Here is a 16,572-nt window from a genome sequence, read left to right on the forward strand (position 1 = left end):
TTGGGTAAAAAAGATGGAAATATTTTTGAGTGGACGGAAAACTTTGATGGTTGTCAGGAAAATATATACTTTAATTTAAAAATGGTATGTGGCACTGGAGGCGCTCAAATAAGAACATTGAGGGAGGTTTACCATTTTATCTTAGCTCAGTTAAAATATCTTAATAAAGAACCAAACTCAAACATATTTTTTGTTAATATATTAGATGGTGAAGAGAGTGGCAAGAGAATTAAATTATTTCCCACGCATAAACAAATATTTGTAGGGTCGTTGTTTGAGTGGGTTATATTCACCAGATGATATTAAGAGTAAAAGGTTAAAAGGTTCATAAGGTCAGAAGGATCACAGGTGTTTAAGTGGTCTAATGAATAAGGATAACATGTCAAAAGGTTAGAAGGTTCGTAAAGAACAGGGTGAGAGAAATATAGGTGTTTAGGGGCAATGAGGGAGGGAAAGAATTAATATGGAAGTGAATGGGTCAATGTTTGAGTGGGTCAAAGATTAATCTGCCAGATGATATGTAGAAGAAGGATGATAGGTCTATAAGAGAAAACAAATATTTGTAGTGTTTGAGTGGTCTAATGAACAACATTAAGGATAGGTACTACAGACAAAAGGTTCATAAAGATGAGGGTGGGAGAAATAGAGGTGTTTATGATTTTTGAAAAAGACAAGGGGGTAAATGACATTAGATAGGGATTTCCCATGTTAAACGGAGGTGTCCCAGAAGCAACATTATTTGCTACATCACAGTCCCAGAAGCAACATCACAGTAGGTGATAAATGTTGCTTCTGGGACACCTCCGTTTAACATGGGAAATCCCTATCTAATGTCATTTACCCCCTTGTCTTTTTCAAAAATCATAAACACCTCTATTTCTCCCTCTATGAACCTATAATCCTTCTCACCTTATGAACCTATAATCCTTCTCGCCTTATGAACCTATAATCCTTCTCACCTTATGAACCTATGATTTTCTTCCTTTATGAACCTATAATCCTTCTAACCTTATGAACCTATGATCCTTCTCACTTACATGTAATTTTTACCCTATTCCCCCCACTACCCCCTTAATGTAGTTCCTTAGACCACTCTACTAATGAGCCTATAAATATATTATCTCTTTCTAACTTTTTAAAGAGTTCCATTCTCCTATAGAACTCATCCCCATCAAGTATATTTATAAAGTATACAGGTTCCTTAACCTTTTGTTGTGAAAGTATAAAGTGGTATGTTTCACGGAGGGTTCTTGTTTGACCTCCTCCTCTCCCACATACCATTTTAAAATTATAATATTTATTATCCGATTGATAACCATTAAAGTTCTCACTCCACTCTAATATATTTTTCTTCCCGCCCTCCATTACCCCACTTAACAAATGAATACGTTTATCCGTCTTGAGAACCTTCTGACCAGTGATTCTCTCAACCTCTTGAATCTGATATTTTTCACATTCGTTATGTTTTCCATTTATATACCAAGGTTGATTACACCTCCACTCTTTAGTCTGGTTGATACTTGGTTCTATCATTTATGGCGAAACATTGCATCATCTTTTGTTGAGCCAGTTGCCAACGTGGCACAGGATGACTCAGCCATGACTCAGCCTTGCCAATGACTCAGCCTTGCCTATAAAGGCTCTAACCACACCTTGCTTTTTTAAACACACGTTATGTTTCTCTGGAGGATGGAGGATGAAGCTTTATCAGAAGACAGGTAAGTTTTTTTGTTCTCACGATTAATTATTCATTGTCTTATATGGAACATCATTAACAGCCTCTCAATAATTATTGTTTTTCTCTTTTTACAGTTTATCTTTATCAAAGCTGGTGATTGATGTTGAAAATGAAGTCAATGATTTTCACCAACAAAGGGAGGATTTGAATGAAACGCTTACAGAATTCACTGAAGTTCGGAGGGGTCTTCATAATGAGATGGTTGAGTGTTTAGAAAGCCTCTCTCACCCGTTAATATTCTCCAAGGTTGTCTCAACAACAGAACCAATGACTGACAACGAATTAAACACCTTGTTTGAAATTCTATGCGAGAGGTAAGAGATATAATTAATTATTCACAAACTTCCATCCATTAATTTTCTCCTTTTTATCAAAGTTGGTGGTTGAATAACTGTGTGTTAAAGGAGCAGCTGGTTGCAAAGTGAGCTGTGTGTTATTTCCTTTAACTAACTGTTTGTTTTATTCCAGCATGAAAAACCAACCAAGCAACATGAAGTTTGATGAAACCCAGGGATTTCACAACTTCGACGACCGGAGGAGTGTCAACTCATTTCCTGCTCATGTGAGTTGAAAAATTTGGAAAAATGGAGTTTCTCATTTATGGTCCTAGACTGCCCTCGTGTGGTTTTGGGATGGCACGGCAGGTAAATACTGTTTTTGGTGAATTTAATTTAAAATCCCTTTTGTGCCTTGCAGACACAAAAGAAATTGGTGAAGCCAACATGGGAGACAACATTATGTTGGATTGCCTTGGAAGAAACTGAATTTATGGAAGAAACTGAATTTATACCTCGTGAAAAATGTTTTATTATAATTTTTATGTTTTTAATGTTTTTTAATAATTTTGATTTTATTACTGTATTTATACCACATGATACCTTGGAAGAAACTGAATTTATGGAAGAAACTGAATTTATACCTCGTGAAAAATGTTTTATTATAATTTTTATGTTTTTAATGTTATTTAATAATTTTGATTTTATTACTGTATTTATACTATACCACATGATACCTTGGAAGAAACTGAATTTATGGAAGAAACTGAATTTATACCTCATGAAAAATGTTTTATTATAATTTTTATGTTTTTAATGTTATTTAATAATTTTGATTTTATTCGCTTTGTCCAGGATTATTTAATTCTTAATTACAAAAAGAGAATAAAGGAAAAAAAGATGGGAAGTGGCGCCCCCACCCTTGATCCCCCCTCATCCCACCCCTCCCCTCCCCTTGTGTGTGTGGGGAAGGTGGGGGTGGGATGAGGGGGGATCAAGGGTGGGGGCGCACAGGGGTGGGGGATGATGGGTGTGGTCTGTGTGGGTGTGGTGTGTGTGGGTGTGGTCTGTGTGGGTGTGGTCTGTGTGGGTGTGGTCTGTGTGGGCGGGGTCTGTGTGGGTGTGGTCTGTGTGGGCGGGGTCTGTGTGGGTGTAGTCTGTGTGGGCGGGGTCTGTGTGGGCGGGGTTTGTGGGTGGGGTCTGTGTGGGCGGGGTTTGTGGGTGGGGTCTGTGTGGGTGTAGCTTATGTTTGTTTTTTTGTTTGTTTGTTTTTTTTTACTGCTAATTAAATTAGCTAATCTGGGTGGATGAAAGTATGGATGGTTGTTGTTTAATGAATTATCAGTTTTGTTTTTTGTAATTCTTGTGAGTAAAATAAACCCAAGATTTCTTCCCAATTCATATCATATAATTTGTAAGTCCAAGGCATAGTATCCATTACATCAACAATTTTGAATAATTCATTAGTCCATCTCTTTGTATAACCTTTCTCAAAATGACTTTTCCATCTGTATATTCTTACAATAGCACCAACTTTGAACTTGGGCTTTCTCAAATTAATCTCCTTTTCATATTCAAATTTTGTAAATGTTTCTGATGGTTTTGATTTTGTTGATGAATGAACTGTATTATTGTAATTATCTACAATATCCTGAATAAAATACACCCATTTTTGGGAACCGAGTTGTGTGAATTTTTTATATAATTTCTCTTTTAAAGTACGATTAAAACGCTCAATAACAACTGCCTTTCCTTCATTAAAGGTGCTGTATAATTTAATACCCTTCCCCTTAAGAAATTTCGTAAATATTTTGTTTTAGAACTCTGTTCCCTCATCGGTCCACAGTTTCTTTGGTTTTCTTTTACTTTTCTTAAATATCTGTTGGAAGGCTAACATCAGAGTATAACCTCTCTTGTTTTTCAAAGGAACAATCCAAGCAAATCTACTCCTCAAATCAATAACGGTTAAAGCATACTTGTATCCCTTATCATTTTTTAGTTCGATTAAATCAGCGGACCATATGTGGTCGGTGTATTTAGAATAAACTTTCCTTCTTTTAAACTTTGTGATTATAGGTTTATGTAATTCATCAGCCAAAAGCTCCTCAGTCTTGATGACATCATTTGAGCCTAATAGTTTTTTGAGGGTGAATAACCAAGGCCAAGTTTCAATTTAGCATTTATCAAATTTCTCACAATAAACCTATCAACCTTCTCTCTCAACGTTGGATTTTGTATCAAAGACAAATTATACAACATTTCTCTGTCGGCTTTATGTTTTTCAGTCAACGTAGTGGTTTTCCCATAAGCAATATCATGCTTCATACACACTTCGTCAACCCTATTTGTAGGTTTAGCCCAAGGTTTAGGATTGTCAGCCTCATCTAATCTTTTATCCAGGTTTGTTCCAGGACCACAGAAAGAATATCCAGGTAGATGTAGTTCCCCTGGAATTCCAGTTGTTGTAAATTTACTTCCTGACAAAAACTTTTGTATGTCTCCTCCACTTTTAGGAGAGATGAATTGGCACTTTTTAGAGCCACACACTTGACATATTCCTTTTTGATAAACTCTATTATTTTTAGCTTTAACAAAGGAGATATTTTTAGATTTAGTTTTCTTTTTACATTTGAGACAATAACTCATATTTATTTATGAGAAAAAGTCCTACATAGTGCCAAAGCCTTTTGGGTTTTCAACATATACATTTCTATCTTGATTTTTAAAACATAAAGAATCCTTAGGAATGCCTTCACTCTCTCCTCCATTTATTTACAAATAAAACTAACTAAAGTCAATAACACCAACATCATCAACTATATGTTGTATATCTGCTCTCTGAATTTATTATAGCAAATTTAAAAACCAATATCTTCATAAGAGTCATTAGTTTTTTATTTTCCTCTTCAGTGCGTTGAGATTGATTTATTTGCCGTAATAACTTCAATCTTTCATTAATCTCAGGAATGGTCATATTTTATATTTTTTCCCCCTCTCTCTTTCCTCCCTCTCCTCCTCCTCCTTTTTCTCCCTTTCCTCCCTCTCCTTTTTCTCCCTTTCATCCTTCTCCTTTTTCTCCCTCTCCTCCTTCTCCCTTTCCTCCTTCTCCTCCTTCTCTCTTTCCTCCTTCTCCTCCTTCTCTCTTTCCTCCTTCTCTTCTTCAACTCCTTCCTCATCCCTTGCTACCCTTGAGCTTGAGCCCAAAAGAATATTATGCAGATACTCATCTGGATTTTGATCTATTCTTGTATCTATAATTATTTTTCTCATAATAGGATACCAATAAGATTTGTTGACGATTTCTAAAAGAGTTTTATATTTCATAACTTTGAGAAGTTCATTTTTATTTAATATTTTAAACAAGTCTCTATTTGTGCGTTTAGCAATATTAGTATAAGGCCAGTTTTTAATGACAAAATTTCCATGTATATGCTCCAAATCATAAGGTATGTAATACCGAGCACCCTTTTCTTGTAGGTATCCCTGAATACAAAAATTATAATTCTCTTGTAGTCTTCTTCCTGCCATTTATGTATCAGAAATATATGTGAGATTAATATTATAACAGGTAATACCACCCCATCTTCCCACTACCAAATCGGTTTGTATTCCTCGGCTTTCTATCCTTACCTCATCACCTTCCTTCTTTGTCATGTTCACCATCGCTATACTATCATATATTTTTCTTTTCTTAAAATCATGTATTTGTTGTTTACTAATTGTACTTCCACATAAATCCTTATCCTCACCAAGCGGATAATATTCTTCTTTACGAGACTGATTCAAATCATGTAGGTCTTCAAAGTTTATTGAAAAATACCAATTACACCCTAAATCAGGCATATCATACCCCCATTTATTGATTCGCATATTAACTATATGTCCTTCTTTATAAAATTCAATTGTAAGCAGAGAGTTAAATTGAATGAGGAAAGCTGTATGGTCAGTATAACTGGGTGTTGTGGTTGTAAATTTTACTTGTTTAACAAAACGTGCTGTTTTCTTTAAAAATATATATTGTGATAAATCACTAAATCTAATTAAGTCATTCGCATCTGTCGGGTTTGGATAATTGATTAATTTATAATTATTCTTCATATTAATATTTTTACTTATACTATATTTTTGTCGTTCAGCAGCCTGTGCCTTTGTATAATAATTATGATAAATCAATATCCTGAGAGGATTTTCCAAAGATAGAACCATCTTTTCCAACATAAGTCATTTATATTAGATTAAAAATGATATCATAAAAATTTTCATTATTGTTGATTTGAAATAATACATATAAACATAATTGACCACAACATTTAGAATTAATTTCTTGAACTTGAAATGTTTGATAAACACCATTCTGTAAGAATTGTATTACTTCAACAGGCGGTGGCATACCATAACTATCAAAATAATATTTATCCTGACTATTATGAATACAAACCCAATGAGAACCATTCTGTGTGTCTAAATTCATAATAATATTCATTGTATTCTTGGACAACTTTTTAAATTCATCTCTCATACAAATAACCACATTATCAATTTTTAGTTTTTTACAATATTTAGTAAGTTCTATATTTGACGTTGTGTTCTTTCCAAATTGTTTAAACCATTTATCCATTTATTTATGAGCAAGATATAACCCATTACCCCTTTTAGTTAGTTTAACACCCGCTTGAGCGATAGAGGAAAGCATATCTCCAACTAACAATCTAGCTTTATCAGGTAGACTTTCAAGTTTTTGAGCAAAATCCACAATTACACCACTTCCACGAATTTGTTTCTCCAACTCCTTGTTATGTCTTTCCAATTCTTTTTGAGCTTTTAGTTGTGCCTTCCTTTCGTTAGCAGTTTTTACCGCTGCTGAAATACCACCAGTCAATGCTCCCGCCGCACTTAAACCAGCAAATAAAGGAATTAGAAACGGGAGAAATCCTCCCTCTTGTATTGAATATTTCTTTAACATATGTTTTGTCATTTTAATTTAAGTGAACCAGCATCATTTAGTGTTTTTACCTGTTCTCTTGTGAGTAAAACATCAATTCTTACTGCTCCTTTTCTTTGAATTGTATTAACGTTAATAATACAAGGCTTTTGATTTTGAATACAAGATGTTAATTTATTAAGATTGATTTGATTAACATATACCAGTTCTTTCCTACTCATTTATTTATGAGAAAAAAACCTATGTGATATTAATCATAACACCATTATCTGTATTAATCTGTAATTCTGTTTCCTCCAAAAGCAAACAATAAGCATCAACTTCTTCATTCTCTCCTCTTTCAATGTATAGAGAAGTATCCACTCTATTAGACTTTATAGTTTCCTTTTGAGAACTCAGGTCAATTGCATAGATTGTATAAAGTTTTTGAATCGCAACCATATCCAAAATAGGATCATTATTACCGTTGCTTTCACACACCTTTTGGTAAGACTTGTAGGCTTCCACATAATCATTTTTTTCCCAATCAATTTCCAATCTATCTCGCGGATAAAATGTTCCATCAAGAGAAACCCGAAGTTGTTTCACCTTAGCATTATCACTCAGCGCATTATTCTTATCAGTACCCTCCTCTCCATCTGGTTTCTTAAAAATGAGCCATAGGTATCGTGGCTTTCCTTCAAGAACACCCAAATTACAAGTGTGGGTAGTGTGTTCCAGTTTAACGTGTTGACATCTTCTTTTAAGGTATGATACATTTAGCGGTTTCTTTGAGTTAAGTCTTCTATTTAACATCTCTTCCGTTTTAAGATTAGGAGTATATTCACTAATATACCAACACAAATCATTAATAACAAATTTATTATTGTCGCCAAAAGCATTTTCAACCCCAAAAAGCAACCTATTTACATTATCATTCCTTTGTAGTTGAAATCTAATTTTAAGACCATACAAAACTTTATCATAATCACAAAATCCAAATATACCTTTCAGAGGTACTGCTACGGTAAAACTATTCTCTGGTTTTGTGTCATCATTATACATTGCCTTCCTTTGACTATAACCAGGGTCAGCATTTGTTCCCGTTGACATATCAGGAATAAAACCTTCAACAGCTCCCTTACCCATTCTATCACGAAACGAATATAGTGTAAATTTCATCATTTCAGATATAGCAGAGACATAATCAACCGCTTCAACCTCTTGTGTTCCAATATACAGGTGGACACTATCAAACATTTTCCAGAAGAAATCATTTACGAGTGTAGCATTAGTATTATTCGCAGCCTCAGTGAATTTAAATTTACACAGCAAGAAACTATCAGCTATATTCAAGTAAGTTTGTTGATTATTTATTTCAAAACTTTTTGTTCCGTTTGAATTCCAGTCTGTTCCTGTTATAGCATTTACCTTAAAATAGTCTTCCTTTTTAGTAGAGTTTGAAATGATAATCGTATCATCCAAATCATAGATACTATCAATCGCTTCCATACTTGTATTTATATAGCATTAAAATCGTTGAAACCCTGACCCAAGTATTTTAATGATTTTTTGTCGTTCTTGTGAAGATAGTTGAGTTTTACCTTTTTTAATTTCTTTGATTGCTTGTAATTTATGAGACTCCTTTTGAGCATCTTTTATACTCTTTATAGTACCCGCAACTGAGCCCACAGCTGAAGCAGTTGAACCAATTAGGTCTTTATGTTTAAGGATGGTTGAACCAATACCCATTAGAGCATCAATTATCCCATCTCCTTTATTTCTAAATTGATGTCCCACACCCCGTTGTCTCTTTGGTTTATAGTATCCTCTACCAAGAAACATACCTTCACCCTTATAGTATGGTGAAAGGAACATCCCATCCCCTGTAATTATTTTATATTTTCCCAACTCGTGTTTTCTCACAATAACCAATATTTATTTATTGAAAAACTTCACGTAGGTGAATTCTGATGGATATAATTTCATCATTAAAGGATATCATACGATTATCTTGGTCGGTTATCCTAAAATTTACTCTGTATATGGTTTTTCCTGACACAGGTAAATAGACAAGATTTTTTGGTTCCATATTAAATTTATAACCAATCGGGGTTGAGTATGCACTGAATGAAAATATTGTATTTGTTCTTATTCCATCGTTATAAGCACCATCAATCAAATCACAATGAATTAATACTGAATTTATACCGGAGGATATTTGAATGACATTATCACTGTAAGACGTCCCGTTAGTTTCAATCTTTTTAGAAGAGAAACCCAATAGCTCTCTGAACGAATTTTCAATCGTGAAATCAACTTTATAATTATTTTTAAGTTTAATAGTTGATTTTGAAGTGTGTTTTTGAATATCTATTACAATATTTTTTGGTTCATCACCTTTTTCTTTCATAAGGCGAGAGACTTCTGAAGATATTTGAGAAATCTCGTAAGCACCGGGTGAAACGGTTATAGTTTTATATCCACTTCCTGGATTAAAACTAAACTTGTTGTTTTTCTCTGTGATATTAAAAAGGGTATTGTAAGTCTCCATTGACAACAAAGAAGCCTCATATTCTTTTGTGGGGTCAAGTTGTAGTGGGTAAGGGAATGAAGCTGTGTAATCACTCGTTGTGAAATTAAAACTAAGAATTGTGCTTCTCATCTTATTTAATATCTAATAAAATATCTTTGTATTGACATTTATTAATTATTTTCATATTCATCAACTGATCTAAAATGGTGGATGCTTCATTAAAACAATTGTTGTTTCCAGCCTTCTTACTACCTAACAACAATAATAACCTATTAACTAATTGTGATGGGTCATTTGGAAGAAAACTAACACCCGAACCAAGCTTACATAAAGCATCAATAATATGTTTCTCCTTCTCATTCTTCTTACTTTTACCAGCAACAGAAACTCCATAATCAAGTGTGTTTAGCAACTCAATATACTCTCTATCTTCCTCTCTTTCCATATCAAGCGGTTCATCAAAATAAGGTGAATTAGCATGTCCATCTTTTGTTAGAAGAAACATTAATCTTGGGGTTAATTCAACATTTGGTTGGATATTTTATACTTAAGAACACCAATTTATCATTAAATATCAATAACTTTTCTTTCACAAGATGGAACTGTGCTGGTTCTTCTGTTGGAATGAGACCTGCTCTGGTTTTTGAACCCTTCAAATATTCATTGTTTTGAAGAGCTTCTACAATATAATTGCAAAGTTTATTTACCTTCTCAAGATGCCGAAATAATACTTCATCATCATATTCTAATTCTCCAAGTTCTTGCTCTGTCATTTGACTAAAATCTTTGAGCATTTGAAATTTTTTTGGAGTAAATCCTACCGTGGGAACTGTAGGTGAAATCGTTTGTTGAGTTTTTAAAAGTGGTTTTAAAAATTTCTCTTGTTTTCTTTCAAAGGCTTCTTCACCAGTTAGTTTCTGTCTCCTTTTCTTCTTTATGTCTTCCTGTTGCTTTACAACTTTTGAAACCAACTCTTGATGTTCTTTAAACTTTCTTACTCTTTCTTCGGTATTCATTTTCTGTATTTATTTTTTGAAAAATATCATTTAGTATCTCATCTTGTTTCACACCAATATATTTATATTTTCCAATCGTGTGTTTCATATTATTTTCAAATTCCTTCTTACTACATAATGTAGAACAATTATCTCTCCAAAAATTATTTGTATCTATTGAATTTAACTTAAATAAAATAAAAGTATTAGCATTGTTTCTTATTGAGCGCCGAGGGAGTTGAAAATATGACTGACTAAGATAAATACAATTACAAGAAGAATGTCTCCCTCTTGTATAGTAGCTATCCATTACTGTTTGGTTTCTCTCATTAACACAATCATCAAAGTTAACGAGGTTCTTTTTTGATTTATCTAAATCTTGAGGTGAAGGTATCATCTGTATTATCACTGAGAATACAAGTTATGGGTTTTGGTTTTGATTTTGATTTCTGTGTATCACAAAATAATTGTATTATATCATCAATATTATAATCATTTAGTTTGTTTTGAAGTTTAAATAAACCGATAATGTCTTCCTTTTTAAGACCCGCATTAAAACCCTGTGAGAGTAGTTGATACTTGGGTTGAAAACTTGACTTTGTAAAAATTATTAGATTATCATAATCTACAAAATTAGGACGAAGGAGCATCTTTAAAAGTAAACAGGTTTTTCCACATCCGCTTGACCCGACTATTAGACATCTCAATGAATTTGGAAGATTTTTATGGTTATTAAATTTTATCTTATTTTCCCAAATGGGTAAAAAATCATTCATTTATATATTTGGAAAACAAGTCATCTAACTTTTTTTGAGTTTTTTGAGAAACTCTATATTTTATCCTGAGTTCAGGTTTAATTTCAAAATAATCCATTATTTTGTTTATATAGTATCTTGTATTAACATTCCCATTAAAATTATTTTGAAAAATAAATATCATTAAACCCTTATACATTTCCTCAATACAAATAGTCTCTTCCCTTGTAAGAAATGGTGTATTATCACCATAATACTTAACATTCATCTCTCTTATTAATCTTGTAAAGTAATTCATTTTTGGTTCTAATTTAAAAGAGTTATATATTTTTTATATTTTTTATTATCATTAATTAAAATTAAATCACAGAAAATACATAGTTTATATGAACCCTCATTATTAAGCCCTATTCTACCACAATGGTGGCAGATTTCTAATTTATCATATGGAGAGTCTGGAAATTTGAAATATCCTTCAGAATTTATCATATTTATAAAGTAAAATTATACTTAAAACAAAGTGCCTTTTTTAGAGGCTTTTTTAAAGATGAAACTGTGCTTAAAGTAAAACACAAAAGACAAATTTCAATCAATCTCTACTTTGGTGGAAGATATAGAAAAATATGTCAAAGATGTTAAATTGAACAAAGATAAATATGGAAATTTTTGGATTAAACCCATAATGGAGAATAACATGTGTCCTTTTATTAAATTTACGGGACAAGTTATGTTAATTAATAACTCTATTAAAGTAAATTTGACAAAAGTTTCTCCACTACTACTAACAATTTACTCAAAGCTTGAAAAGGTCATTGATAAAGAAGCTTTGAAAATGAATGATAAGACCATCAACGATTCTAGAGGAAACATTTGTATATTCTTTAATAGACCCAAAGATGTGGGTGAAATTAATAATATGAATATTAGTGGTGAACTATCATTCCGTACTCTGATTATTAGAGATTATTTGAAAATAACATTTAATGTAAAAAATATTGTGGTTATTAGTTCTAATGAAAGAAAATATATAGATATTGATGGAAGTTTAATGGTATGTAAATGAGTGATATTAACAGTCAATACTCTGAGAGTTATTATACTGAGAGTCTAGGATCTGAAGATAGTTATGATACTAATAGTTTGTGTTCAAATGATAGTTATGAGAGTAGCTTTATTGATGACTCAGATAGTGAAATTGAAATTGATGAACTAGAGTATCTAAACTTTCTGGCTAATACATAGACGCTTTACTTTAAGTAAAGTTATCTATCTATAATTCCAGTAATCTCTGTGTGTATGTTTGTATGTTTGTATGTTTGTATGTTTGTATGTCTGTGACCGCTGTTTCTCGACAACCACGGGTCCGATATACTTTAAACTTGCCAGGTATATTGCTGGGGACCCGAGGATGTGCCTTTTCAAGGTTTGAAATTAATCGGACAAGTAGTTACCGAGCTATGGCGATTTAGCCGTTCGCCGTTCGCTTTGGCGTTGCGAATGGACCAAACCATTTCATGTAAATAGAGGGGGGGGGGGGGGTTCTGTGGTCGTTGCGAATGGACCAAACCATTTGATGTAAATAGAGGGGGGTGATTGTCACCGTACTCGCAAGCCGTTCGCCGTTCGCTTTGGCGTTGCGAATGGACCAAACCATTTCATGAACCAAACCATTTCATGTAAATAGAGGGGGGGGGGATTGTCACCGTACTCGCACCCACGTACCCACGTACCCACGTACGGGCATTGCACCCACGTACGGGCATGCCCTAGTATACATAAAACGAGTTGAAAAGCTCAAAGGTGTTTTACTTTAAGTAAAGTTATATACATAACTCCTCCCTCCAGGTCTTTAAAACAGCTGTTCACCACCATCTCTTATCTTCCCCCATCCAAAACCTTGATCTTTTCTACCCCCGCTAATTCACCCCAGATCCACCTTGTTTGAAATTCCAACTTCTTTCCTGGAAGTCCTGGCAGTGTCCATATGTTTTATACCTCTCCCACCGCCCCCTTCCCATGCCCCCCCCCCCCAAAGCCCTCGCCCTCTCTCAGATCTCTCGATGTCTCCATGTCTCTCGGTCCCTGCTCTCAAATGTTGTGTTTGTGTCCTTCCCCCTCTCTCCCCATCTTGTCTACCGCTCCCGATGTTATATGTTTTATGTGTCGGTTTGTCTTTCTGTGTGATTAATGTTCGCTCTTTCACGAGCCTCGATCTTGTATACAAAAAAGAAAAGAAAAAAAGAGAAGACAAAAGTGAACCAATTGCATAACCCCGCTCTTTGCTTAGCTTGCGTGGGGTATATATATATATATAGGTATATATATATATATATATATATTCATATATATATATATACATATATATATATATACATACACTGTATATATTGTTACGGATTCGTCACTTCCGTTGTGGTGGTTTTCATCCACTGTAAACATTTTCGATTCCATGTACTATTATTGTTGTCAAAAGGTTTATTGTTTATGAACTGTTTTCAAAAGGTGAAAAAGTTGGTTTTAAATGCAACTGGATCAGGAACCAGACGACGAAGAGGAGGAAGAAAAAAAGAAGGCAGAGCGAATGGAGTCAGACAAGAAAGCCGAGCTGCTCCAAGTTCTGAAGCGAACGTTGTCGAACGGGAGTCACTAGCGAACTTTCGGGTTTCCCGGGAAGGGGATTCCTGCGACAGAGTTGTCATCGCATCGCATCGATCGCATCGCATCGACAGAGTTCATCTACAAGTGGAGAATATTCTAAAACAACTGCCAACTTGTTCAGGCCAGGCTGCCCCAGCAAGCCCGCCCCCTCCCTCACTCTCTTCAATTCCACACATCCCTCCAGGTCTTTAAATCAGCTGTTCACCACCATCTCTTATCTTCCCCCATCCAAAACCTCGATCTTTTCTACCCCTGCTAATTTCACCCCAAATCCACTTTTTTGAAATACCAACTTCTTTCCTGGAAGTCCTTGCAGTGTCCTTGTGTATTACACTTCTCCCACCCGCCTCACACTTCCCACGCCTCCTCCCCCCAAGCCCTCTCCCTCCCACACATCTCCCGATGTCCCTGCTCTCAAATGTTGTGTTTGTGTGCTTCCCCTTCTCTCCCCATCTTGTCGACCGCTCCCTCTTTTTTATATATTTTGTTTGTTTGTTTGATTTTTTTTTGTGATAAATGTTAGCTCTTTCACGAGCCTCGATTCTGTATACAAAAAAAAAATAAAAAAATAAAAAATAAAAAATACATAAAACGAGTTGAAAAGCTCAAAGGTGTTTTACTTTAAGTAAAGTTACATACATAAAACGAGTTGAAAAGCTCAAAGGTGTTTTACTTCAAGTAAAGTTATATACATAAAACGAGTTGAAAAGCTCAAAGGTGTTTTACTTTAAGCACAGTTTCATCTTTTAAAAAGCCTCTAAAAAACGCACTTTGTTTTAAGTATAATTTTACTATATAAATAAATACGATCAAAGCAACGTATTGCGACGTTTGTGAACAAGAATATACACAATACAAAAGACACCTTAAAACTAACAAACACACATTTAATCTACTTCACCTACTATCTCCTATTCAGAAGGAAACAAAACACTGTTCTGCATGTAATAAAAATATCCTCAAGAAAGGCTTCGAAATACATCTTAAAACAATTCTACATTTATCAAATTTTATCACAACTAAAAACTCTGATGGCGCATTCAAAGGACATATTAAAATAAGAGTCTTTAACTTCAAACCTCCTGAACCAGAGTCTATAGTTGATGCTGTAGAAATAGTTAAACCTGCTGTTCAAACGTTGATTGAAAAAACACTAAAAGAAATGAAACCACTTAAATTTTATATGGGAGTAAAATTAGAAATGACAAAGGACGAAGGAGTTATAGATACACCATACATGAGAACTGAGCCACACTTTATATCTTCATATCAAGATTTTAAAACATCAGGAGTCTATGATGAACTTATTAAACAAGAGCAAGATGTGGATAATTCAATCGTAGGAAGTGGATTCAATATAGGAAAAATCATTTACATAGACATTCATATTCTTAAATCAGATCCTCTAAAAGCTTCTTCCTACATTGATTTACCCAGTGTTATCAAAAATAGAAAAGCAGTTATCAATATCAAAAATAAAGACAATAAATGTTTTCTCTGGTCTATTCTAGCACACCTACATCCTCCATATTTTCATGATGAAAGAGTATCTCATTATAAAAAATATGAGAATACATTAAATACGAAAGATCTAAAGTTTCCTATGGCTTTAAATGATATTCCTAAATTTGAAAAGATAAATAATTTATCAGTTAATATTTATGGTCTAACAGAAACAAACAGCATTCAGGTTTTAAAGCTTTCTGACAATTGTAAACAAACTCATATTAATCTTCTATATTTTAATTCAGAGGAAAATTCACATTATACATACATTAAAGATATTGCTAAATTAATAAAACCACAAGTATGTAAAAGAACAAATAAAATATATATTTGTTTGCGTTGTCTTAACTTCTTCCATACACAAGAAAGATTAGATAAACATTCAAATTATTGTGGTGAACATAAATCAACGGTAATCAATATGCCTAAAGAAGGCTCAAATATCACATTCAAAGATGAAAAGAAAAAGATCAAACATCCATTTGTTATATATGCTGATTTTGAAAGTATTCTAGAAAAAATAGATCCTGCTTCTCCAGATCCAAAAGAATCATACACAAATAAATATCAAAAACATACTCCTTGCGGTTTTTGTTATTATATCAAATCATCCGTTGGTGATAAATATAACAAGTTAGAGGTGTATAGAGGCTCAAATACCCCAGAGGAGTTTGTGAAACGACTAGAAAAAGACTGTGTCCGATTAACCAAGATAATGAGAGAAACTAATAAACCAATGTCCTTGACGAGTGAACAGAAAAGGGAATTTCGAAAAAACAATGTTTGTCATATTTGTGAGGAAAAAATTGGTGAAGGTCTAAAGGTTAGAGATCATTGTCATCTCACTGGTAAATATAGAGGTCCAGCTCATCAAAGTTGTAATATTAATTTATCAACTCCCCTCTTTCATTCCTGTCTTTCTTCATAACAACGCTCATTATGATACGCATCTATTTATTAATGAACTTTCAAAGACATCTGGACACATTTCAGCAATTCCTAACACGGATCAGAAATTCATTTCATTCACAAAAACAATTCACACATCTCCTATTACACATATCAGATTTCTTGATACATTTAAATTCATGGCAAGTCCATTGGCTAACTTGGTTCAAAATCTAAAAGAGTTTCCATGTCTTTCAGAGTATCTTTCAGATAAAGATTTTCTAACACAAAAGGGAATTT

General features: G+C 33.6%; 1 protein-coding gene across 1 annotated transcript; it reads left to right on the forward strand.

Annotated features, from left to right (window-relative positions):
* The first annotated feature begins 1,529 nt into the window (after positions 1–1,529).
* On the forward strand, positions 1,530–15,417 carry LOC137415514 (uncharacterized). Its single transcript, XM_078773658.1, has 7 exons — positions 1,530–1,718; positions 1,813–2,052; positions 2,207–2,300; positions 2,435–2,531; positions 13,723–13,806; positions 13,911–13,962; positions 15,390–15,417. The coding sequence occupies exons 1-7, from the start codon at positions 1,675–1,677 to the stop codon at positions 15,415–15,417; spliced, it is 639 nt and encodes a 212-aa protein (XP_078629784.1). The 5' UTR covers positions 1,530–1,674.
* The last annotated feature ends 1,155 nt before the right edge of the window (positions 15,418–16,572 follow it).

The sequence above is a fragment of the Myxine glutinosa genome, chromosome 3 (genome assembly GCF_964187855.1).
Source record: "Myxine glutinosa chromosome 3, kmMyxGlut1.1, whole genome shotgun sequence".
NCBI classification, from domain to species: domain Eukaryota; kingdom Metazoa; phylum Chordata; class Myxini; order Myxiniformes; family Myxinidae; genus Myxine; species Myxine glutinosa.